Source organism: Danio rerio, chromosome 7 (assembly GCF_049306965.1).
Source record: "Danio rerio strain Tuebingen ecotype United States chromosome 7, GRCz12tu, whole genome shotgun sequence".
NCBI lineage: Eukaryota > Metazoa > Chordata > Actinopteri > Cypriniformes > Danionidae > Danio > Danio rerio.
In genome coordinates this window covers 53954068-53980313 of record NC_133182.1, presented here as the reverse complement: position 1 = coordinate 53980313, position 26246 = coordinate 53954068, and the positions used below count along the sequence as shown (strand labels likewise).

Here is a 26246-nt window from a genome sequence, read left to right as displayed (position 1 = left end):
ATTTAAAACCCCATTCGAGGTCCTTTCTTCACACGCATTCATTTTCTGTGTTCGCAGATCTGAAGAACCGCCGTATGTTGCTCCATTCCAACCCAACCACGTCTCATCAGCCCCAAGATCCTCTAGCAGACTGAGCAATAGTCTACTTAAATACACTCCCGGTCAGTACAGCACGATGCTGCGGTCCACTGTAGTACATACACAAGAAACTATGACCAGTACCACCCAAACTGCTCCTCCATCTTCACTTCACGGTCAGTCCAGGCATGAAGTCAGCGAATCTGAATCTCCAGCGGCCTCAGAAGTGTCTTCTAGCATCAGTCCCAGAGCGAGAACCAGCCCGTCGCAGGTGTACACTCCTTTTATGAGGCTGATGGAGATGAGCGCTAAGATGAACATTGAATGAATGAAGGTCTACTGAAATGGCAGTGGCAGAAGCTAATGGAACATGAAGTATTTGTGTTGTGTTACTGTTTGTGTAACACTACAGCAAATGTAAATAACCTACTGATCTGTGAATAACTTATTTTAGTAGTATATACTGATGCACTCTATTTTGCTTTGTTTACAAAAAAGAATCTAGTGGTTTTACGTGAAAGCCCTCTATATTTTACTGTTATCTATTTATATTTACGTTTTCTGAGCCCATTTTTGCCTAGATTGTTTTCTAAAGTGGATAACCCAGATATTATTTTGTTATATAATAATATTCGGTGGGCTATTTACATGAGGTTTTATTTTTTAGCAAAAGGATTGATTTTATCAACTGCGATCAAAGCTCTAGTAGACCTTTTTTATTTTCAGTCCAGCACTTTTCCTGCTAGAGCAGCTGATGTGCAGCCTCCAGCTTATTTACCTTTTTATTGTTTTGTTTTTTTATTATTATTATTTGATGACACATTCATAATGCTATTCTATAAAATATTGGTTATGGATCCATATTGTTCTGGATCACAGTACATTACCAAGACATAAAGTAAAAACTGCAGAGAGGAAAATTGACTCTGGCGTTGATGTGTTAATGCACTTTCTGAAGGCTCACTTCAGTTGCCAAATTCATGATTTATGATGAGTGCAGTTGAAGGTTTATAAAGTACAAAGAGTCTTTACAGGTAATAGAAAACACTAAAATATATTTGGTATTAAATGTTTTTCACTCACAGAGCACTATATTTAGACATAACTGGGTATATTGTTCAATAAATAAAATGTTCAAAAATACTTTTCAGTGGATTTTCTTTACCTTTTTTTCTGTTACTGAGGCACCTCATGTGTAAAAATTTCATTAACTCTGTAACATTTAAATGAATCTTAGGTTACATGTACTTATTGTGTAAATGCAAGTATTTACATTTTACTTGAACTGAATATTTCAGTTTAATAAACAATTTTATGGATATTCCCTAGCTTTTCAGATAGGGGATTAATTAGGGAAACAGGACTGAGTGGAAAATTAGGGGGCACGACTAAAATGTGCTTTCAATCTAAGGTATTATATATGTTTTTTTTCCCAGTACTGGGTTGCAGCATGAAAGGGCATCTGTTGTGAAAAACATCCGCTGGATAAGTTGGCGGTTCATTGCGCTGTGGCGACACCTGATGAATAAAGAGACTAAGCCTTAGGAAAATGAATGAATGAATTATGTATGCTTTTTTAATTAATGTATTTGAGGCAATGGTAAGAGTTTGATAAAAAGGTTTTAGGAAGTTTTTATCAATCCTTTAAATGTTACAAATTACATTTGCAGTTTGAACAGTATGGACACTTGCATAATAGTAACATGTATGTTTGAGTTACTTTTTTTGCATACAAAGTCCTGGAGACAGAAAAGACACCCATTCGGTGGAATGGCTCATATACACACAATTTCACTGCTGTTTACAACTTCTTTGACCCACATAAACCGGTTCTTAACTTAACCGTACGTTAACCAGGCATTTATTAAACGTGGTTTGCAATACACAAACATATTATGTATGCAGGCTGTATTGAACAATTAATCTATTTTGATGTGTATACTGTACATCAGTACAAATCTCTTGGTAAGCTGAGCAGTCTTGTCACAGACTTTACTGAGCGAAGCTGAAAACAAAAAGAGCACCACAATATGCACCAATGTTTTTATAATGCCACCTAAAGAACATCCACTATAAAGAATCTTTTGAGGAAGGAAAAGTTTGATAACAGTTGTTACATAAATAATTTTATAATAATAAAAGGTAATAATTAAATGAAAATTATACAATAACATTCCTGTTTGCAGCGGCATGACTTGTTTTTCTACAGCTAAAAATTACCACATTAATTAATAATTATTTGTCATAATTATTGACATTAAAAATGAATTTCTTTCATGTAAAATAGTGGAACAAAGGCTTGTAGTATTCTGCTATTGTTAGCTTTAATTTAAGCTATTTAGGTCTGTGTTTATCACTGACTGGCACAAGCACCGCCCGTAGAAACCATTCAGGGTTACCATGGAAACATAACAATCCGAGCAGCTCCGGGCTAGCGCGTCAAAGGTGAGTTAATGAAATTATTATGCATTCACGTCATTGTTTTGTTAAGTAAAAACAGGTTTCAAAGTTGTTACGTTATTTTCTTTTTAGAGGTCAAGAGATCAGACTTGTGGGAAATATAGAATAGAATTTAGGCTACGTGCTGCTGTATTGTCCTAGTGTTGTGAATCTATTTTGAAGCATTAATAAAAGTAACGTTAACTGTGGAGATGTGGTTCCCCGGTTTATTACTTTGAGACCGTGTACTGTTTATACTGTAACGATATAGTGTTTTTGTTTACTAGGCTATAATCTTTTGGCACTTGTGTTAGTAGCTAACGTTAGCTTGTATCAAACACACAAGTTCTGTTAACGTACCCTTTTTCTTTTACATTTCTTAAGGTATCACTGCTACTGTAAAAGGGTTAATCTCTGTTTTATTCGACAGTTGACATTCAATATTTAGATTTAATTTAACTGTATATTATAGTCTTAATAGATAGTTCACATAAAGGTGAGCATTCTGTCATCATTTTTTTCACACCTCACATGTTCCAAACCTGCATCCGTTTCTTCTGTTAAACTGAAACAAAGATAACTGAAGATTGTTATGCAGGTCTCAGGGTATACAGTATCAGCCGTCTAGTTATCAGCATTCCTAAACAGTAATGAGTAATGTGTAAATGATGACTGAATTTTCATTTATGGATGAATTATCAATTTAATATTCTTGCTTTTTCCCCTCTTCAGAAAAAAACAACAAACAATGGCTGTGAATGTAAAAACTGTTTTGGAGATCCCAAAGCTGTCAGACCACAGCAGCTGTGAAGACGATGATGAGAATTATTTCACAGATCTGCAACAGCATGATAATAATCTAACAGAGTCTGATAAGCTGTTAAATAACCTTACTGGCAAAGTTATATTAGAGCAGGAGAAAATCAAAAAGAACGAACAAGTGGCGAGACAAATTACTGTACTGAATGCTACTACAGAAATCAAGGTATGTTTGTCCAGTTCACATATTATACTTTAAATGTACAGTAAAATCATGAGACCCTTTTAGTCCTATGCAAATGTGTGTTTGGTGCATTATCAACATTATTACTATTTATTTAAAGTTGAAGTCAGAATTATTAGCCCTCCTTTGAATTGTTTTTTCATTTTTAAATATTTGTCAAATGATGTTTAACAGTGCAAGGAATTTTTCACAGTATGTCTGATAATATTTTTTCTTCCGGAGAAAGTCTTATTTGTTTTACACATCTGTTCAGCTGTGCCTTTACTGAATGAGCACTGTGCTGCGTCCGACAGATCACATTATTATGTTTTTCTTTTCTTTTTCATTATCTTATAACATATTTTAACACATTTTTATCTGTTTTGTCTATTTTTTATTCTTATTTTTATCATTTTTATTTTTATTATTTGTTTTTATTTTCTTACACTTGTCTCTTTTATTCTTGTTTATGTAAAACACTTTGAATTGCCACTGTGTATGAAATGTGCTGTATAAATAAACTTGCCTTGCCTTGTTTTATTTTGGCTACAATAAAAGCAGTTTTAAATTTTTTAAAATTCATTTAAGGTCAAAATTATTAGCCTCTTTTAGCTATATTTGTTTTTGATATTTTACAGAACAAACCATCATTATACAATAACTTACCTAATTAAACTAACCTGCCTAGTTAACCTAATTAACCTACTTAAGCCTTTAAATGTCACCTTAAGATGTGTAGAAGTGTCTTGAAAAATATCTAGTCAAATATTTTTTACTCTCATCATGGCAAAGATAAAATAAATCAGTTATTAGAGATTATTAAAATTGTGCTATTCTGTTAACTCTCCATTAAACAGTAATTGAGGAAACAAACAAACAGGGGGGCTAATAATTCAGGGGGGGGTAATAATTTAGGGGGGCTAATAATTCTTTCTTCAACTGTACTTCTCAGCTTCCAAGCCGAACTAACTGTATGATTGGCTCTGATGATGGACTTTACCTGTTTTTGGGTCACACTCATGGTCTGTCGGTCATCAGTACATCCAGTCTGACTTGTGTGAAGACATGGCAGGATGAACGAGTGGAGATCACCAGCATCTCTTGTGCCTCTCTTGGAAATGTCACACACCTCTTGGGGACAGTGGATGACATGGGTAATTTCCTTGAAATATTTTGACACAATTTACATTAAGATCTCTCTCATCCTATTTTGTGCATTTCATTATACAAGTGTATCATTTTGTCTTATTAGGTATTGCGCAGGTTTTTTTACATCACAAGGAGAATACTTATTTAATAAAAGTCATCAATGAAACTGTAAGTTCATACTATTGTTTAAGAGCTTGTTTTATGTATTCTGTTGGAGATTTTTTGTAACAAATGTCATATTTCTTACAGGATGATATAAACCAAAGAAACATCTGTGTAAAGTTTGAAGTATCTAGGAGTGGGGCATTTGGAGCTGCAGTTATGATGTGTACATTTCCTATTAAAATATGTACATACAATATTAAAAATAGTATTACTGATTCATTAATGCCATTGTCACATATTGTCTTTGAAGCCCATGGATCTGTTTGGCTGGATCTCTATCGCTTCCCACAAGAGATGTGGCTTAAAGAGCTTGAAGCCAAACAGGTAACTGTTTATAGTTTGTATAGCCAAAGTCCCTTTAAGGCAAGTCATTTCACATCTTTAAAACGCCTCTCGGGCAGTATGCTTGGGCATTCTGTCTAAATGGGGAAACATCAAATTCTTCAAAATTGCTTGCCAAGATAATGGTTGAATTTCATATTAGCAGTGGTGTAAAGTAACTAATTACAACTACTCAAATTATTGTGACTGAGTAGTTTTTCTTAGGAATTTACTAAGTAGTTTTAAAAATGTGCACTTTTACTTTCCCTTGAGAACATTTTTAGTGCTGTATCTGTACTTTTACTCCACTACTTTCCTTCAACCTGCAGTCACTACTTTATTTTTCCTTGTCTATGGGGATTTGAAGAATCAGTCCTGTGATTCCTGTTCAATCAAATCACACATAGAAGGTAAATTGCCTCATAATAACCAACCTCAAGACATGTGCACTTTATAATTGCAGCAAACTCTTTGTAAGCATTAAAAGCATCCAAGATGTCCAAAACCTTTACACACATTGACCCACAGAATGTTTAGATGTTTACTGTATGATGACTGAAATGGCCTTAAACTTGGCCAGCAGGCACAAGACGTTAACATGACGTCAGATTGACGTTGTACCTCAATGTCATGGGGACGTTGCATATTGTTTGGAACTGAAAATCAGGTTGACGTCAGAACTTGATGTCAGGCCAACGTCAATGTCCAACCTAAAACCAACCAAATATCAACGTCTAATGATGTTAAAGCTTGACGTTGTGTGGACGTTACTACTATTGACATTTATCAGACATTGGATTTTGGTTGCCATACCTGATGAATAAATGTCCGTATTTGATGTCAACATGAGGTTTGTTTAAGATGTTGGGTCGACGTTGGATTTTGGTTACCTTCTAAAAACCTAAAATCAACCAAATAGCAACATTGACATGGACATAAACATGGACATCAAAATAACTTTGTCCTTAGACGCTGGCTAAACGTTGAATTTTGGTCATCACAACCTAAATAACCTAATGTTAACCTCTTATGATGTTGTGTGGCTGCTAAGCAATAACTAGGTGTACTACAGAACGTTACGTTTACACACAAACTCAAATTACATTTAAGCACATCAGCTTTTAACAGCATAATACTCACTACTCTTGAGTACTTTTGAAAGCTCTTCAAAAGTACTCGTACTTTGAGTAATATTTACAACAGATACTTTTATTCTACTCGCAATACATTTTTTGCCAAGTAATGGTACTTTTACTGGAGTATGACTTTTCAGTACTCTTTCCACTATTGCATATTAGGAATCACCAATACAATTAAACAAAAACTGTCCTTTTAGTTTCATTTCTAAATGTTCGTATCACACAAAATCTGCAGAAACTCACCTCTGGTCCAAGCCCCTACACTGCATTATTGTCAGTTTATAGTGATTGATGATTGACTCCAGTACTAATAGGTGGGCTTTATTCACTAGAAGTCATGCTTTTTACACCATATAGTGATTGATGATTGACTCCAGTACTAATAGGTGGGCTTTATTCACTAGAAGTCAGGCTTTTTACACCATATAGTGATCGATGATTGGCTCCTGTACTAATAGGTGGGCTTTATTCACCATATTGACAGTTACACTTTTCCCCATTCAAAAAGATACGAGTGACATGTGTTGTGTATTCTATAGTCTTTGACAGCCTAGTTTATAACTCATAGCTGTATTATGTTGAAACGTTCCATGGCAAAAAGGACTGTCTTCTTTTACTTAGAGTTTTTGTCTTGTTTCTAGTCCAAATATCAAAAAAATTCTTAAATCACTAAACATTTTCTAGACAAGACATTTTGTTTTATTTTCAGAAATAATGAGTCAAAATTAAGCAGGGTTTTCCTTAAAACAGGCTGAATAATCTGTCAGTGGTGTAAGTGAAGTAAACTTGTTTTCAGCTTGAAATGCGATTATTTTACATATACCCCCTAGGCAGACTTTTATTACAGTTTTTTTCTGGAGGCACAACTTCTGTTATGTTTTTTTTTATTTTTAGAATTAATGTACTGAATACAATGTTGGTGTTATGTCTAAACATATCAGTTATTGTTTCAAAATGATCATTCAGCCCTGTTTTTTATGTAGGCCACACAATCCCCACGGGCCACTGAAGCAAAATTGTCTCCGGTAGTCTTACTCATGAAGATCAAACCTCCCGAAATCCCTGCAGGTATCTAAGGCATTGCTGCAGACATGTTTGTTTTGTTTTTATTTCACTGATGTGTGTTTTTTAGGAACCTCACTGAAAAGTCCATTTGAGGTCTTGCAAAAGACAGAAGAAGGCACCATGATAGGCTCAGGCCAAAATCACCTCATTAGTAGTCAACAATGGGAAAGCCAAGATCTGGCGTTTAGGAAAATGTATGCAAAGTACATCAACACCAGCTCTGCAGGACCACCACAGCAAAAAGTAGAGGTTCCCAGGTAGACATGATCAATTTTGAAATTGAAGTTAGATTTTACTCGAATCAGCAGGTATATAGTGTATCTCGAAGAGTTATTTGACACATTATGCACTATTAAGACCAATTCATATTGTACTAGTAGACACTGACTAGTCTCAAATAGCTAAGACTAAAGACAGAAAGTCTTCATTGCAGCTTTCATTGGCTAATGACTGACCAAAGGCCCCCTGACATGACAGCAACCAACCACAGCTCATTATTTTAGCATCATGTTAGAGGGGTAAAGGGATATTTCCCCCAAAAATGAGAATCATTTAACCATAGTCAAGTGTGACTTCTAAATTAAGTCTAAACATTTATGAATTTCTTTCTTTTGTTGAACATGAAAAAAAGTTATGCTGAAAAATACAGGAAAAAATTGACCATTGACATCCATAGTAGGAACAAAAAAAGGTCAATGACAGTTTGAAAGGTTTGAAATAAGTAGATAATAAGTAAATCATGACAGAATTTTCATTTTGGGTGATCTGTCCCTTTAAAAATGTAATGTTGAAAAGACTGTCATGTCAAGATGCTATGTGAAACTGCATTTGAAAACACATATGTTTGAAAACCCATTTTTCGTTGATCATTATATGTGCTAGTCAGCTGCAAACACAGCAGCATTCATCCACTGTATGTGGGGTTTTGCCATCATGACCGTTTTGCTTTGAGACGGACCATTTAAGAATGTGAAATCCTGTGAAATGTATCCAATCAAATGACAACTTGACAGAATGTTCAGCAAGGGGTCTGTGGGCGTGATTTCAACCATTGTACACAATCACCAGATTCCAAAATGACAGACATTACAGACGTTGCACAACCCAAGAAACAATCATTGAATGAGTGGGAAACAAGCTCTGACCAACGCAAACAGACATTTATTGGTATAACACACTGATCCAACAACAAAAGTGTCAACAAAAACAAAAGTCTTAGAATTAGTCAGTTTGGTGCATTGTGAACTGGCCTTTACAGATGTATGAAAATCTTTATAGCAGCTTTTAAACAAACACAGTAAAGACACATGGACTAGACCATTTCACATTAGGTACAACATTTGCTTGGTATTCTATTATAATTCAATGTTTTTCAACATTATCAAGGTGTATTTCATTATCATTTTTTGAATATTTATCAAATGTATTTCACAATTATGTATTAAGTTATAAAGTATTATATGCAAAGAAGTTTTTTTAAGTGTGGCACATCTACAGGGCTATACAACACAATTTTTGTGCATCTGATTTGTCTCACAATTATTAACTAGTTACCTCAATACAAATCTCAATATCAATAATAATGCTTTACCCTAAAATTAAACTGATTAACCAAAAATTTTGATGAGTGATTCCAAACCCATATGATTTTCCGATGTTTCTTTAATAATGTAAAATGAGATTTTTCCCATATTAGGGGAAGATATTCATTCATTCGTTCATTCATTTTCAGCTTAGTTATTGATCAGGGGTCTCCACAGCAGAATGAACCCCCATTTTATCCAGCATATATTTAACTGCTGCAACCCATCACTCGGAAACAACCATACACTCCCATTCACACACATACACTACAGATAATTTAGCTTACCCAATTCACCTATAGCGCATGCCTTTGGACTTGTGGGGGAAACCCACGCCAACACGGGGAGAACATGCAAACTCTACACAGAAATGCCAACTGACCCAGCTGAGGCTCAAACCAGCGACCTTCTTTCAGTGAGGCGACAGCACTACCCACTGCACCACCACGTCACTCTAAATAGTTGCACTTAAAAATTTCATCAACATCCCCATTTATCATTATTTGTTTCTAAATTTTAGTTAAACCCGTAGTTTTATTCAATTCCTTGATTTAGGTAAACAATTATACTAATTTATTTTTTTATTATTTAGTTAATTTGTGACTATGTTTTAAATATTGTGACGGAATGAATTGTAAAAAATAATCAGATATAAGCATGCAGTGTGTCAAATGAGAAATGAGAAAGGTGTCAAAAGCAGCTTTATAAAAATAATTTCTGAGGCTATTTTCCCACATTGCACAAATGGTTACAGTTTGCCTTTTTTTTTGTTCCATTACAGCGACTGTACTTGTCACTTCTTATTTAATGAAGGTTTTCATTCAGTGCCTGGGGAAGTGAAGGCAGCTGGAGGTGAGTCATGAACTCAAGAGATTATTTCACATGTACGTTTTTCAAAAATAGATCGGGCCTTTGCGATGTGTAATCACACTTTACAGAACAATCGCTTCTGTGAAAGCCTGTCCTATGAATATTCATTTGTAATATTTCTTTGGGTTATTTTTAAAGATACTCCCACTTCTGTGTGCCTGTGGTGGAATGGCAGTCGTAATCTCTTACAATATCTTCTGTTGAAGGCCCCTAAAGAGAAAGGTACACCAGCAACTAAGAGTTATACTGCATTAATTAATAAATGAAACAAATGAGTTGTTCATGTTTATAAAGGATATCTGAATCTGTTCCTGAATCAGACAATGAACCCAGACCAGATGTTTTATGGCCCAATTCCCAGGAAATCCTTTGCTCCGCGGTCAGTTCCTGCACACGGTTTATTGTTCTAGGGCTTGACAATCAACTTGTTACTATATGGGACCGACGGTTTGGTAATTTTCTTCAATGTTTAGCCAATTCAGATGTTTGTATGATAAATATCTGAATGATTAGATTAAACCATGAATCACTGAGACTTTACACTGCCTCACAGATCATACTGGGATAAACATTGCTACCAATGATTGCAGGGTCTCCATATGCCAATATTGTGATCCCAGGAGACAGTGCCATATGCAGGATTAAGCTCCTTCTGCAAAGTGAACCATCAGTCAATCTTCTTCAGGGTCCCTATTTACCAACACTACAGTTAGTGCTGACTTGCAGAAGTGGGACATGTTACAGTGTGACTGCAGGACAAGGAGGAGACACAAGCATTGTTGCACTTATTGAGAGGTATTAAACAGTGGGTTATGGTTATTATCATTTAAAAGTTTGCTGTCTATTATCTAATATAGATCTGTTAGATTTAATAAGTAGATCTACGTTGGTCCTGCAGCATGTTATAAGTAAAACCCTCTGCCTCCCCAGCTCCTCCTGTCTAGTCCTACTACAGAATTTATTCATGCAGGTCTTACATGTTCATAACAACAAGTGTGTATATTGATTTCATCCCAGGCATAGTGGATGCATTACCCTGTATACATTTCTGGAGAGCATGAAATACATCCTTGAGGGTATGTTTTGCCTGTTTTTGTGAATCCACCAGAGGCCGCTGTGTATGCTTTTTGATGTCTCAAATTTCTCTTTTGCAAGTGCCATTTGCAACTGCTTCTCTTGCATATATCCACCAGAGGCGGCTGTCGACTGACTGACTGACTAACCGACCGATCAGCCTACCTACCCCCTTCTTTAAACTCAACTGATAGTGTTTTCAAAAACAATCCAGAAAAAAAAAAAACATGACCAAGATTTCAGATCTTACCACGTTCTCACCTTGTTATTTACTTGCTTATTTATTTTTTGCCTTTTGATTTTGTTTTACTTGCTTTCTGGAACCGTTCTTCACCAGACTCATACCCCGTCATTGCGGTCTTAAGTCCACCGACGTACGCAGTGAGCTACTAGGCAAAAGCTGTCCACATGGAAGTAAGCAGTCAGCTGGTAGCACGAAATAAAACAGAAGCCGTTGGCAGTGTCATACCACCAGTATTGTTTACTTGAAAGATGAAATGCAACCATAGGTACCTCTGGCTACATAATTTGTGCTCTCCAGAAATGTATGCGCTGGTACATATTTATAATGAGCTTGTGTTAATTGATTAGCAAGTCCAAAGTTGCTCTACAGTAGCAGCAAAGATACTCTGCCAAGACCAAATGCATTAGCATTGCCATTTCCATAAACATGCTAAAGATATTTCAGGAGTTGTCAAGTTTGTAATAAATTTAATGACCTTTTTCCATCAGATCTGCAGACGCAAGCAGTTCTGTCACTTTTGCTGGACCTGTGCCATTCCTAAAATGTCTGGTAAGGTACAATCTAACTGCATAATTTATTTTCAGACATGTTAGTTTCAGATATTTGAAAATTCATAGTCATTTTATTGCAAAGCTTGACAAATACTAATCACTGGACTCATTTACAGGCTTTGTTGATGCAGAGAAATGGGCAAGTATCTTTATGGAAAATGGAGGATGGAGAACCAATGTTCATCTTAAACCTGCCTCACACTCAAGTATCTGGCTCATTCAGAGAACCTGTGTGTGTGCTTGAGCCACTCCAGCAAAAACTCTACATTGTTGGTAAGCTTCATACAAAATACACTTTTCCATCATTTATTTAAATATACACCATAAGGGGCACGGAATACATTTTTCTGCTCCAACATGCTACTTTTCTATTGTTTTCTTGTGCGAACACCCACGAGATGGAGATGTTTGACCATTACACTCTGGCCTTGCCTCTTTTAAAGCGTCACACATGCGAGTGTCACATTTTTTTTCTGAAGCCGTGTAAAGCTGAAAGATGTTTCACACACAGAGCAGATTATCACTGTCAGGTCCAAAAACAGTGGACCAATCAGAAGAGCTTGGAGGTGGAGCAAACGTTGCGAGCTGTTTGTAATAGAAAGTTGGCATGACAACTGTTTTATTTACCGTTATATCACGGTAGAGGAGGCATTGATTGTGGCTTTGTCCAGATATCCTGATGTGATGTATCTTTAAGTGCTTATCATAACATATTGTTTTCCTATTTCTAATAGATCTGTTATTGTTGGTATAACATCACGTTCATAATATCGCATCACATAGACCTCACGTTGTGCTATTATTAAACTCATTCCAGAGCACCGCATCAAGCATTTTAGTAGCAAAGACACATTCTGTGTGAATGAGCCCTAAGAATGTTTGATTGTTGCACTCATTTCTTCCTTTACAGAAAAAAAATTACACAACCTTTGCATGTTTATTCACATTTTTAATAACTAAAAATACATCATAGATCTGAAAGCCTTTTAATTTCTGTCATGACAACTTGTGGAGATTGTGGTAATGCATATGTATATCTCAATGTTGATGGGTTTGGTTTTGGTGGCATAAATCTGCTACGCTGCTGCTGCTGCTGCTGCTTTGATATTTATGGCAGAGCAGGTACTGAAACTTGCTACTGCCAGTATATTAACAGACATGCAGTCTGTGAAAATATCACACTGTTGCTGCAAACATAATCTACATGTAAAGGCTGATTTATACTTCTGCGTCAAGCACACGCGTATGATCCAGTGCAGCCTATGTTTGGTCGCATAGTTCATAGTTTGCTGACACGCACCTCTCAAAAACTGTAACTACATATCGCAACAACGTGTAGCGCAAGCTCTGTGACTGGTCGACTTGGTACCAGTGACGAGCGTGGGTGGTACTGAAAGCCATGAGTCTGATGTAGCAAGTGTTTACAAGTGTCAAGTCCTGTGAATGAGCTCTAGATGGAAACTGTTGTTTTGTGTTTAACTTATGAGTAATGTGTTTGCACATCCACCGGTTCCCGCCTCAGAATGAGCGAGTTTTAGCTATTTGTACATTAAGGTAGCATTCAGAAAAAATCTAAATGGCCATTAAGAAACTCAACACAGAGGAACATAAACATCTACTGCCAGCTAGCATTTTGGAAGTGTTATTGCAGAGCAACACAAACAGCACGCAGAAGTATAAATACACGACTGCATGCAAGGCAGGTGCTGTGGGGCACGCCGATCACTTGACACAGAAGTATAAATGAGCCTTAACCCCTGTTGCAAATCTCATTGGCTGCTGAGGCAACAGCAACCAATCACCTGCACGATACAGTTGATAATTTAGGAGCAGATGAGGCATGACCTATCAGCCTGTGTTCACGACTGAACCTTTATTGTGCTTAATTTTAATACCTGAAAGTCTTAATCAGAGTGCTTTCTGTTCTATTGGATTAACGTTGCAGTTATGTATTCAGTTAAACTTTCACCTGCTTTTGGTTTGTTTTAGGTGATAGAAAAACACCGTTGGCAAAGGTGATCAACAGGGAAGAGAATGATGGCTCTCTCTTTGTCTTCAGCTTCTCTGAATGTTCTTTGTTGGATCAGCACCGAGTTGTAAGACCAGCTGTAACTGAAAAAGTAACCAAAGCCACAATTTTGGATTTGGAGGAAGCCTGTAATGCTTACATTAAGGAAAGGTTGGTGAACTTTAGTATAATATTATAATACAATTAGTAAGGGACAATGTACAGTCAGCTGGTTGTTATTGCAGAATAAACACAGAGTTACTAGGCTTTGAAAAGGCCATTAAGCCATAACAACTCCACTTTCTAAAACACTTCCAAAAAAATCAGCTAAATGCACATTATTCTGCTTATTACATGGCTACTTAAGCAAATAAACCATAGTAATTTATTAACTCACTAAATGCAAAGCTTACATGCCGAAAGCAGCTAAAAACATGCAGTGAGTTCAACATTTAAACTAGACCAACATTCAAAAGACGAGGAGCAGCCAAGCCACTAGTTAGTCACCTTGGAAACACTAGTTCCACCTAAAATTTAATGGGGACAAAAAAATGTTGAGTTGTAATTTAGCTGTTTTAAAATCTTACTTGTTCAAAACAGAGCACTAATGCAAATCCTAAAGTCCTTTGATTTAACTTTCAACATTAACAATGACTTTTAGAAACAGGATTTTTATAATAATTGTCATTATTATAGTTAGGGTTGGGCTATTTTTACTGTAAACATATTTTATATTTGAAGATGGCCTAAAATACTTACTGTGTTTTACATGTGTTATGTCTTTGTGTGTGTAGAGCTGACTCATGGAAAGAGACGGACAGAAAATTGGCTTACCAATGGGAGCAGCTACTGAAGCATGGTATTAAATAAAACACAGAACATAATAAGAATCAGAAGTAATCTGACCGACAGCACATTTTCCTTTTCCTATATTAATGTGGATCAAATGCATGCACGCATTCATTCATTCATTCATCTATAGTGATTCGTTTTTAAACAATGAATACAGTACGTTCGGAGCACTTCCATTTTAAAAGTTATTTTTCAGTTCAGGGGTTATGAGAAGGGTACATGTCACTTCTCAAGCAATGCTGCATGATGCTTAGGCCAGTGCAAATGAGCTTATATATGCACATGACTTAATATATGTTTATATATGCATGCGTAATTTGTGCAATTGCATAAGTGTATTAGTAATGGTTCCAGCATATCTTTTTCTACACTTACAGCTCAATTGCGATAAGTAGTTGTTATGTAATACACAAAACATCAGAATATTTGTTTGTTCGCAGTGCACAGACTATAGCAAACTGACTTTTCAGAAAACGTTCATATAATATCACAGCTAATGATGTCTCACACACATTATACTGAATGTCAACACCATTTTCCGGGTTGTAATGCTTTGTTCATTTCATATGACAGATCATGGGCACTCGTTTTCAGCTTTGTTCCACTTAAGTCTTTTCCAGCAAGCACATCTTTTCATGATTAGTGCAGTTTGTACTGAACATCAAGTTCATTTAACTTGAGCTGCACTATTAATCAATGCAGCTATTTTTTTTAAATACACTTCTCATTTTAAATCATTCATGCCAATTTGTTTATCCACTGTTTCACCACATCATTACTTTTTAATTGGACTGCCAGAGGGCAGTTAGGGACGATTTTTGGTGAGCTTATGGAACTTTGAACAATCTGACTCACAGCCCATAACCACATTACCATGCATAAACTTAATGATCTGTGTTAAACCCCTCAAGCCTTCCAATTCATTTGATTGTGATTCCATTTTTTAGACCGCAAGACAAAACACAAAATGCTCAATTTTAACCCTTATAGTTGTAATTTTAAATCAGTCTACTTTATTTAAACAATTATGAATCCATGCAATGTTTCAAGCCGAGTAAATTGTAAAAAGTCACAATTTACACAGTTTAAATTTTTTTTTTTTTTTTTTTTTTTTTTTTTGCTTTTTAATTAAAAATACACAATAAAAATGAAAGTTTTCTTTTTAAATACATAAATATTTTTTCACCCACTACTCCAGGGTCTAAGATGCTTTGGCAGATCCTGGATCATTTAATGTTGATAAATGATCTCTAGCTAATTTGGTTCTTCAAACAAGTTCGTGAATCAGATTCAAATGTCTGCATAAACTGATCTGAGATCGCTGAGTGTGTTGTGAAGGACAGATCTATAGATCCTCGAAATCATGATCAGCAATACAACTATTTGGCTAATGGCACAGCAGCGTAATGACATCATCTGATTAATATTCAATTATCCATGTAAACTAAATTACATAAAATTCATAGTAAACAATTTGTTAAATATGATACGCAATAACTTTCCAACTTTGTTGTGGGCTGCATGCTTTACCCTTTCATGTGTCAAGACTCATCAAGCAATTTATTTCGTTTTACAGTTAGAGCGGATTTTCTTTATTATAGTAGCCATAGTAGTATTATAGTTTCTTAATTGGTGCGAAGAATAACTGGTTGTTTACAACAGCATTTTGATATTGGTAAAGACGTCTCTTGTGAAGCAACTTTTGTGAAACGTCAAATCACCGTCATATTAACTGTCAAAACGTGTTCATGACTGCATAAATGTATTATTGCTTTTTAAAGAAGTCACATGTTGTGCATTTCTATTATCATACACAAATTGTACTAAAGTGATCTAAAAAGTTTATATCAATAAATTTTCTTTTTTAACCAGCAGACTGCAGTTTTTGTACTTTTATTTCGGAGTGCAGATTGCTAAAGTTTTATTAATATATATTTTTAACTTTTTATATAGTTAAAAAATATAATTACTATTTTTTCAAGTGTATATAACTACTACTGTAAGAAAATATCAGAATTTGGTACTTTAAGTGTTATCTTCACTTGAACTGACCCGATCTAATCGTGTTTATATGAAATAAGCCTGCTCCCTAGCAGGTTTGAGCTACAGTACCAGAACTGTTGCTATGACAACAACTCTCGGATCAGTTTTGAAGAACAAAACAATCCTGGATCGTGTCAAATCGTCCATAACCAAATCCAGCTAATTGAGCAATCCACGTACAAAGAACGGACCGCAGTTGTCAATGAATACGTTTACATGAACATTGGTAATGAAATATTTGCCATAATCTAAATAAGACAATAATATGATTAAGGTGTTTACTTAAGTTGCTTTATGAATGTTCTTTTCATGATCCAGTTTTACATGTTATAGCAGATAATTCCATTAATGTCGTTGCGTCGCACACTATCAACAATTCCTCCAGAGTTTCATGTAATTTTGCGTTTCATTTTTAATTTGTCGATTTTAACTGCAGTTTGGAACTTTCACTTTCATGCATGCTAACTCATTTATGTGAATGTGTTAATGAAAAATCCTAAACATCTCATTTAACTGCATTTTGCAACTCAAAGAAGGTATTTTCAACTGCAGGGAGCACAATAAACCTAGAAAGATTGTTGATTTTTCTTATTTTCCTGTAATTTTCCTTCAAACTATTGTACTTTCTTTTGCAGGAAAAAAATAAAACATTAAAAACATAATAATAAAATAAAGTTGTTAATTCAGTTTAATTGTTTTTTTTTTTTCATAAAAAAAAACTCTACAAAAAGTATCTATGAGAACTGTTAAAGTACCGAACCAATAAGTGGTATCAATAAAAGTAGTAATATCGTTAAAACCTTAACGATACCCTTAACGATACCTTAACGATAATTTCTAGGTGACTGTGGTCCTTCACTGACTTGGTAAGTGCAGAGAATAGTGTCTAATAGCCGTGTGTGTATAGACTTATCCTGTCGCAAAATGTGGCAAAAACCCTACACAATGGTAATGATATGATTATGATGTTTACATGTCTGTGCTCCACTTCAATAATGCCACTAAAATCAGCATACTCTACATGCCTTAATCCGATTTATGTTAAGTTCAATTAAATTAATCAAAAATCGCTGTTTACATGGTAGACTCTTAATCAGAGTATTGTTGTAGCACTTTCCAGTATGTGTCACTATTGTTTGCATATGTATATTATGAGTGATAGATGTTATTATGTTCTGGAGTATTTGGGAAAAAAAAGTGTGTATATTTACCCTGTTATTTTAAATGCAGGTAAATTTATATTGTATTTATCATATGTCATAATTCTAATAGATTATGGATATGTGTATGACCATTGCTAGCCAATAGGTTGTTTTTGCGTGTGCGTCAAGACCTTTCTTTTTTTTCTTTTCTATCAGTCTGTTATTGTTCAGGGTTGGTATGCTTGCTGGTTTATAACCTTGCAACTGTTTAGTTAAACAAGGAAGAACATCGAAGTATTGATAGACTAGTGTAGCGTTAGTACTCAGGCTGCCTAGTTAAACATTGAACATTGTGATGAACATTGTGTATGTGTACGCAATAAAAGTTCAAAAGTGGCTGGGGTTGTATCCCTATATTGAGGTACAGCAGGTAACTTAATAAAAACTGGACAATAATCATATTAAAATTGAATTTTGGTGTCCATGTAAAAGTACTCAGTCACATGACCCTTCTGAAATCATTCTTATGTGCTTTTTTTGACAATGTAGTGTTTATGGGTCATTTAAGTTTTAGTTTCTTTAAAAAATATTCCTTTTGTAAATAAATGTACATTTATTAAGAGTGTGCACAAGATTTACCTCATCTGCCAGTATTAGTATATATAATATATTTACAATAAATAAAATACTTTAGAAACTGAATGTAATTATCTGGAACAGCATGGTGGCTCAGTGGTTAGCAATGTCACCCCACAGCAAGAAGGTCACTGGTTCAAGTCCTGGCTGAGTCAGTTGGCATTTCTGTGTGGAGTTTTCCCAACAGTCCAAACACATGCGCTGTAGGTGAATTGGGTAAGCTAAATTGGCCATATATGAGTGTGTGTGAATGTCAGAGTGTATGGGTGTTTCCCAGTACTGGCTTGCAGCTGGAAGGGGATCCGCTGTGTAAAATATATGTTGGATAAGTTGGCTATTCATTCCACTGTGGCGACCCCTGATGAATAAAGGGCATTCTTTGTCCCGTCATCTCCAGTCTTGAGCACAAACTCAGCATCCCATTCTAGCTTTTCTCTGGAAGTCTGCTGAACTGCCAGTCTCTTTAAAGTGAGAGAGGAAGTGGACGTCCTGATGGAGGTCATTAGAGAGTTATTCGTGTTCTCCAGCTCAAAGGCTACAATGTTTTGCTCACGCTGTCTGTGCCTCATGCCTCTGCACAGTGGAACAGTGAAGAGCCCGTAGATGATAGGGTCCAAACAAGCATTTAACAGGCCAAAGATAAAGAGAATGTGCGAGAGGGACTGGGACACCGTTTCCTCCAGGCCATGGGGACTGAACCAGTACCACAGGCCAAGCATGTAGTATGGTGTCCAACACACCATGAATGACAAGACAATGACCACAGTCATCTTCAGCGTGCGCATGCGTGCCTTTGGGATGTTGTTTTTAGACCTGCGCAGCTGCACTTTGTTGGACAGCACTGGATGTGACAAAGATCACAACAAAAGCAAGATGTTAGCTTAACAGATGAGGCATGGTTTGGGCAGAAACACCTCAGGGTAATGTTACATGCAATGGCCCTATTGACCTTTCTTTTGATAGACAGGCAATCTGACCAATCATAGCACTAATATTACATGCCCCACTTTCCTGTCCCCTATTATGTTCAACAAGCAAACCATACAGGGGAGTTAGAACATTGTTGGACTTTGATAACTACAACGTTTGAACTTATTTAGTTTAATTTCAAGTCACTTTATGATCCGGAATACATCATTTGAATGCATTTTGAACTTGTTCTTACTCAAAATTTTGTCATGGAGTGCACAAATTGACAGGCAGGTAGCAAAGGAGGAGCAAAAGAGGTGTTTATGAAATTAACTTACATCTGTCCTCTGTCATTTTCTTGGAGATCTCAAACAGTATCCTTGTGTAGCAGGAGATCATGATGAACAGTGGTAAGAGGAAGAGGAAGGTGAAGGTAAACATGTTGTAAAATGTCTCTTGCCAGCGAGAGCTAAAGCTGCCGTAGGTCGTGCACTGGACAAACTGCTTTGGGGAATCAATCTCCACAACATGGAAAACAAATACCTGGACAAACGTATCACAGGCATAAATATTGCACATGTTTTGCAGAAGTAAACACATCTTTTACTCCAGTAGTAGTACAGATTACTCATGTTTAAATCGACTCTAGTAAAAGTTGAAGTACTGACTACACTAAAGTAAAGAAGTACAGCCTGAAATATATACTTCAGTAGAAAGTATCCATTAGTACTTCCTGTTTTAGTTTTATGCTGGCAACTAGACCTCACATCATATCGATACATTTATACAAAATTTACAAAACAAAATACATTTCTGACCTTGATTTAAAATTTGTTGCTAATTTTCTGCAGGAAAGTAGCCAGGCAACATCCATTGTTCTATATTGCAAAATAACACTGCTCAAAAATCTTTGTATCATCATCTTGACACAAACTCATGAACAACAACTGCCATTAATGTCCATTCATACACTTTAAAAAAAATCCAGGCCTATATCTTTACAAGTAATAAACGTCTTTAATTAACTCTTGATTTTGTCCAAAACATTTGTTTTTTATTTTGCCATCATAAATACTTTTTACATTTTACTATTTTGGGCATTCAGCTAAAGCTGCTCCATTATTTTCAAAACTGAAATATAATATAATATCTAAAATAAATATCAAAATAACCCATGATTTCAGTCTCTTTGTTTTTTTTTTAGAGTATTGTGGATATTTTATTTCATGGATGTAGTCATTAATGCTGTTAATACATTTATTTTATGCAAAAACAACACACACTGGCACAGTTACAGCCTCAACACTTTTTGCAAAAACTCTTTTTTCATGTGATAAATTCCTGATGCTTTTCATTATAATTGTATTTATAAATCACCAAGTGTGAATAAGTCTGATATTAAAATATTTGCTAATCTAATTTAAATGAAGACAACAGTAAAAAAAAAGTATGAATTTTGCATTAGGAAATATGAAAAAAAAGAGACAAATCTTAATGCATACAGCATTCATAAAGGATTTAACTGTTTTAGTAACTGTTTTAGTCATTTGTACAGCAACTAAAAATGTTGACAAAAAGCACATGATTGTTAAAAAATTGTTTTGCGGTATTAGATTAAACCATGATCTGAAGTAGACAATTTACAGAAAATTTTACAGGAATGTGTCTAACTAATCTGTGATCTGATTCTACCGCAGCTTGTAAGCAGGGCAGCTTCAGTCATGTTTATTTACATCGCCGACTCCCTCTGTCTCATCCACTTCAGTTATCCGAGCCTTTCTTGTGGTAAGCTTCACAAACTAGCCTGTGTTGAGTTGAATTTAGTTTAGTTTTCAGTTTAGTAATAATCTATTGTGTCTTATTTAAAAGGAGACCAAAATAAAGTCTATAGGTTTACATAGGTTTACAGCAGTTTAAGTTGGAAGTTTTATTTTTAGCCCTATATGCTAATTTATTCATATGCTCATTCATTTTTTGCCCTGTATAAACAGATAAACATTTCTACCAGATAAACAGATACTTTAAAGAATTCTACCTATGATAACATAATTAAGTGCCCTAAAATACAAAAATTATCAGGTGTCCCTGGCACCACAAAACGTTGAGTTAAAACATTGTTAAACTATAATAATAGTACACTCGTTTCATTGAAATAATTACAAAACAATACTAGCTGATAAACTTCAAAAGGGAACACACGCAGTGGGATGCATTAAGGTTAAATTACATTATTAATCTAGATTTACTGGACTTTCATTTAATGGAATCTGATGACTTGAGTTCAATAATAGCAATATTGTGAATTGCATCTTTGATCTTTAGTACTGTGAAGCAGCTCAATAAATTGATTTTTAAATATTTTGATTGTTTTACTTTAGATGGCATTTCATAATTTAATTTAATCATTATTTAAGCACACTGCTTACCAATTGTAGAACCACACATTTAGTATTATAAAATAGTTAATCTATGGATGGTGATACAAAAAAAAACATGATTAATTTGGGGTTATACAATAAAGATATTTGTGAATTTGTTTTTCTTGATATAACAGTTTTCCCAGTACTCGCAGTGATCACCAAACTTGTTCCTGGAAGGCCGGTGTCCTGCAGATTTTACCTCCAACCCTAATCAAACACACCTGAACTAGCTAATCAAGCTTTTACTTTATATACTTAAAACATCCAGGCAGGTGTGTTGAGGCAAGTTGGAACTAAACCCTGCAGGAACACCGGCCCTCCAGGACCAGGATTGGTGACCCCTGCTACTGGTTTGCAGCTGGAAGGGCATCCGCTGCGTAAAACATATGCTGGATAAATTGGCGGTTCATTCTGTTGTGGTCGAAAAGTCAAAAAGAAAATGAATGAATAAAATAACAGTAAAGCAGCTTCAAACTAGACAAGAGTTTTTTTCAGCCATTTATACTGAAATACAAGCTTAAACCAGCTCAGTATACATCTCACCCAACCCAAACTTCTCATCTGTGCGCCTCTGTTTATTTACCTGCGGTATGGACAACACGACACTCATGGTCCACGCGACGCCCAGCAAAACTTTATTTCTTCTCATCGCCTTGTTGATGGACAGAGGGTTGAGGATGGCAGCCTGTCGATCCAGACTAATCACCACGGTCACAAACGCGCACGAGTACATGGCCACGAGTTTGAGGAACATGAGCGTCCGGCACGCGAGGTCCCCCGCGCGCCACTGCAGCGTGATGTTCCACACCGCGTCCGTCGGCATCACCACGAACGTCACCAGCAGATCCGCCGCGGCCAGATTGGTGATGATGAGCCGGACGTGGGAGCGTTTTCTTTGGTTGTTGTTGGCGGAGTAAAGCACGGCCAGGTTGCAGCAGGCGGACAGCGCGCACAGTACGAGCGTGAGCGTCACCCGGACCTGAGACGCGGCGGTGAAGCGCGGAAGATGAAGAGGATGAGGAAGATCTCCAGCAATGCTCGAGTTCAAGTGTTTGGCTTCATGTTTACAGCTGGAGTTCTGAAGAAGATCCTCGATCAATTGAGTTGGGTTCATTCTGACATTGAGTTCGTGCTTTAGTTAAATCGTTTGCGCTAAACACGTGGGTGCTGGAAATCAGTCCGAAAAGTCATTAATTTTTAAAAGTTAAAATGATGGTTCATATCTATGTTTATGTTACTTTTTAAATGTAAAAACCTGCTGAAATAATTTCTCTGCTTGTTTAGGTGGTCATGGCTCGCTGGTGACCCCAGAGGTCTGCGCTCTGGTTTGGATGAGCTGTAGTCATCTGTGTACAAATGAGTCGCAGCATCACCAGGGGCGTGGCTAATTAAGATGTGATCAAAGGACTCCTCCCCAAAGGAGTCTGATGGAGACTTAAGGTTAATTTGCTAATGCATTAAGAAGGGATTGAAGTAGGATGAAAGTGTAGGTTATTGGTATTACTTTACGCGGCAGCGGCGACTTCAGGTGAGTATTGATGGATTGGCTATTAAAAGAGACAGTAAAATCCTAACATTTAGAAAAGTTCCAAGTGTTCATAACATAAAAAATAGATTTTAGGTTAACCAGAATTGTTGTTATTATGATTATTTGTGGTGCAAATTGTTTAAAACACAGTGTTTCATGTAAATACACATCACTTTAATGCTTTAAAAGTTCTAGTAAACAAGCATTTAGATTTTTTAAACTAGAAACCTAAAACTGCAACTGATCATTTTTAAGATTCGCATGATTTATATGCATTCAATCTGTCACTTCTGAAGCATCCTGTGCCCTGCATTACAAATAGTTGTTAAATGTTCACCTGAAATTGATATATTAGTCACACAATTGCTGTTTTCCTTCATGGTCAATGCACAGTTTGCATTTAATAGGGGGAAAAGTAGGTATTATATGGCAAAGAATATGCTTTCTATTGTGGAATATATGAATCTAGTTTCACATTACTGTCTTGTGAACCAATGCTGTGCACACAGTCTGTTCCAGTCAAAGACATGAAAGCACTGCAGAAGATCATATGTGCAAGTTTACAGACATCACAAAACTCATTAGACCCTGGTTAATGTGGTTCTACAGAGCTCAATAGCAAAAAGAAAAGCTTTATTTTGAAGCTGCTTATAGCTAGTCCTTCCTCTGTTCAAGTGGAACTTGCATCATCACATTAAATAACGCTGCATGTTTCAAGGCATGTCAGGGGACCGTTATCCAATTAAAAAAATTAAAGCGATTATACAGGGAAGTCTGTCTTATGTCAGTCTGTGCATGTTACCTGATTCAGACATTATAAAGGGGGTCACACACCAGAAATAAGTGCTGTTGCATAGTATGAATATGTGCATTAAAATCTGATCACATTATTTGATGTGCTTGAGTGCATAATAGAACCTAAATATAAACCAGGATGTGTTAATTCAGTGCGTTTGTTTTTAACTGAACATGTCTGGTGTGCGATACCTGTGAGTTGTGATGTGACATGCATTTCTCATCCAATGTGTGACATTTAGACAACAAAGCAAATGAAAGACTTTAAGCAGGCTGTTTCTATCTGGTATATATACAGTACAGGTAGACAGGGTGCAGTTGTAAACTGAGCTGCAGGTGTTTTAATGCGCACACCTAACCCTAACCCTAATTCTACCCCTCACAGTTGCATTACTAGCTCCCCTGAGTGCATTGTGTCTGACATTGCTTGTCTGAGATATGCAGACTCAGCTTGCAAATCCAAGTCTGCATCTAGATAATATTGGGTAGATAAGTGTTGTAACATTTACAACTTCTGTTTCCTATGTGGGCGACACGGTGGCTCAGTGGTTAGCACTGTCACCTCAAAGCAAGAAGGTCGCTGGTTCAAGTCCCGGCTGGGTCAGTTGGTATTTCTGTGTGGAGTTTGCATGTTCTCTCCATGTTTCCACTGGATGCTCCAGTTTCCTCCACAGTCCAAAGACATGTGCTATAGGTCAATTGGACTAAATTGGCCATATACACATTGAATAAGTGTATATGGGTGTTTCCCAGTACTAGGTTGTGGCTGGAAGGGGATTATCTGCGTAAAACATATGCTGGAATAGTTGGCAGTTCATTCCGCTGTGGTAACCGCTAAAAATAGAGACCAAGAGGGAAAATGAATGAATGAATGTTTCCTATTTTACAGATAGAAAAATAATATTTTTACTATACACACGCTACTGTATATATCCACATTAGTGTAAATAGAGTAAAATAAAAAGTTTGCATCACTGATATGCTGATATCTTCTTGGCACTAATATTATGTGGTATTTCACTATTGTTGCTGAATTATTTACTTCTGTTTCTCAGGTTTTTCTTATAATGAAATGAGGCATTTACATTCCATGAGATGAAAATAAAACAGTTAATTTAATGCTAGTTCATTTCCAGAATAAATATTTCCAGATAACTTATTAACCACTTTCTCATTCAATCGGATAGTTTTTGTCTTTCTTCACTCACAACACAAGAAAATGCATGTTTTTGAGGAAAACTTGCAGGATTTATCTAAATACAGTAAAGCGGATTCCTCAATTTTTAAAGTTCTCAAATTAAATGTTTATAAATTGAAAAACTCATACCACTTTAAAATTGTACTCTTAACAACAAGTAACAAAAAGAATAAAAACTTTCACGATCGTGGTGGGGGAAAAAGTAGCGAGGACCCAAGTGCAGAGTAAATAAGTTTTTATTTATAGCAAAATAAAATAAAAGGCAAAATGAGTGGCAGAACCCTGACAAAAAACTAGCGATTAATGTTTATGCTTTTAATCTCGCACATCAAAAATAAACCACACACAATGTTTTATCCTGTTTTAGAACTGTTTGTATTTCTCTCAGGTTAAGGTCAAGGTTCTGTGTATTGTTTTAATTGATGTCACTTCCACATAGGGCTGATATACATATGATATACAACAATATATCTTTTGAGCATCAATATCGCAATGTGTGTATTCGTAATAGTCACGTCGCAGGATTTAAATGTTTTATTAAAGAGTAAATATTATTTATGCAGTCATGACCATGTTATTTTACATTTGATTGTTTAATTTCTGTACTTGAATAACGTTAGACTTCATAGAAAATAACAAAGGACTGTTTATTTGATCATTTATTTTAGCTTGTAATTTATTATAATGTATGCAAACACACTGCATAGAAAACGATGTGATCATCCAAGTCGATCTAAATGAAGTGAAGTTTATTTATAAAGTAATTTCTAGAAGATCACATGCTTATGATTGCTTGCAGCCGGCCCTGCATTATTCCATTTATGATTGACCAATCAGACAATTCCAAAGTCACTATAAATACCCTAAGTTCCATATGACAGCCATCTTCAGTCTAAAGAATCCCCCTTCCACCCCACCTCCTTTCGTAGATGGGTGGCACCAGGGCCAAGTGGTTAGCACTGTTGACTCACAGCAAGAATGTCACTGGATGCTCCAGTTTCCAGCCGACGTTTCTGTGCGGAGTTTACACATTCTCCCCGTGCTCACGTGGGTTT

The 26246-nt window shown here is 36.0% G+C and overlaps 3 protein-coding genes across 5 annotated transcripts in view; 2 read left to right on the top strand and 1 right to left on the bottom strand.

The window, feature by feature from the left end:
* myzap (myocardial zonula adherens protein) overlaps positions 1 to 1219 on the top strand; it is a 28007-nt gene extending 26788 nt beyond the window's left edge. For all 3 annotated transcript variants that reach the window (XM_005166523.5, XM_678415.10, XM_073907336.1), the window contains one exon: positions 58 to 1219. In XM_005166523.5, coding sequence (XP_005166580.2) covers positions 58 to 406 — 349 coding nt within the window. In that variant the 3' untranslated portion in view covers positions 407 to 1219. The remainder of the gene's footprint in view (positions 1 to 57) is intronic.
* A 1246-nt stretch (positions 1220 to 2465) lies between these two features.
* On the top strand, positions 2466 to 25431 carry wdr93 (WD repeat domain 93). The gene is made up of 17 exons (XM_073907335.1): positions 2466 to 2523; positions 3250 to 3502; positions 4452 to 4653; positions 4752 to 4816; positions 4898 to 4976; positions 5064 to 5137; positions 7257 to 7341; positions 7406 to 7595; positions 9703 to 9773; positions 9930 to 10013; positions 10112 to 10243; positions 10382 to 10586; positions 11598 to 11658; positions 11777 to 11933; positions 13650 to 13839; positions 14463 to 14527; positions 22955 to 25431. The coding sequence occupies exons 2-17, from the start codon at positions 3266 to 3268 to the stop codon at positions 23056 to 23058; spliced, it is 2001 nt and encodes a 666-aa protein (XP_073763436.1). The 5' UTR covers positions 2466 to 2523; positions 3250 to 3265; the 3' UTR covers positions 23059 to 25431.
* On the bottom strand, positions 18680 to 22784 carry gnrhr2 (gonadotropin releasing hormone receptor 2). Its single transcript, NM_001144979.1, is given in 3 exon segments — positions 18680 to 19182; positions 19589 to 19793; positions 22254 to 22784. Coding segments are annotated over 3 exon segments (1239 nt in total).
* Positions 25432 to 26246: the final 815 nt, after the last annotated feature.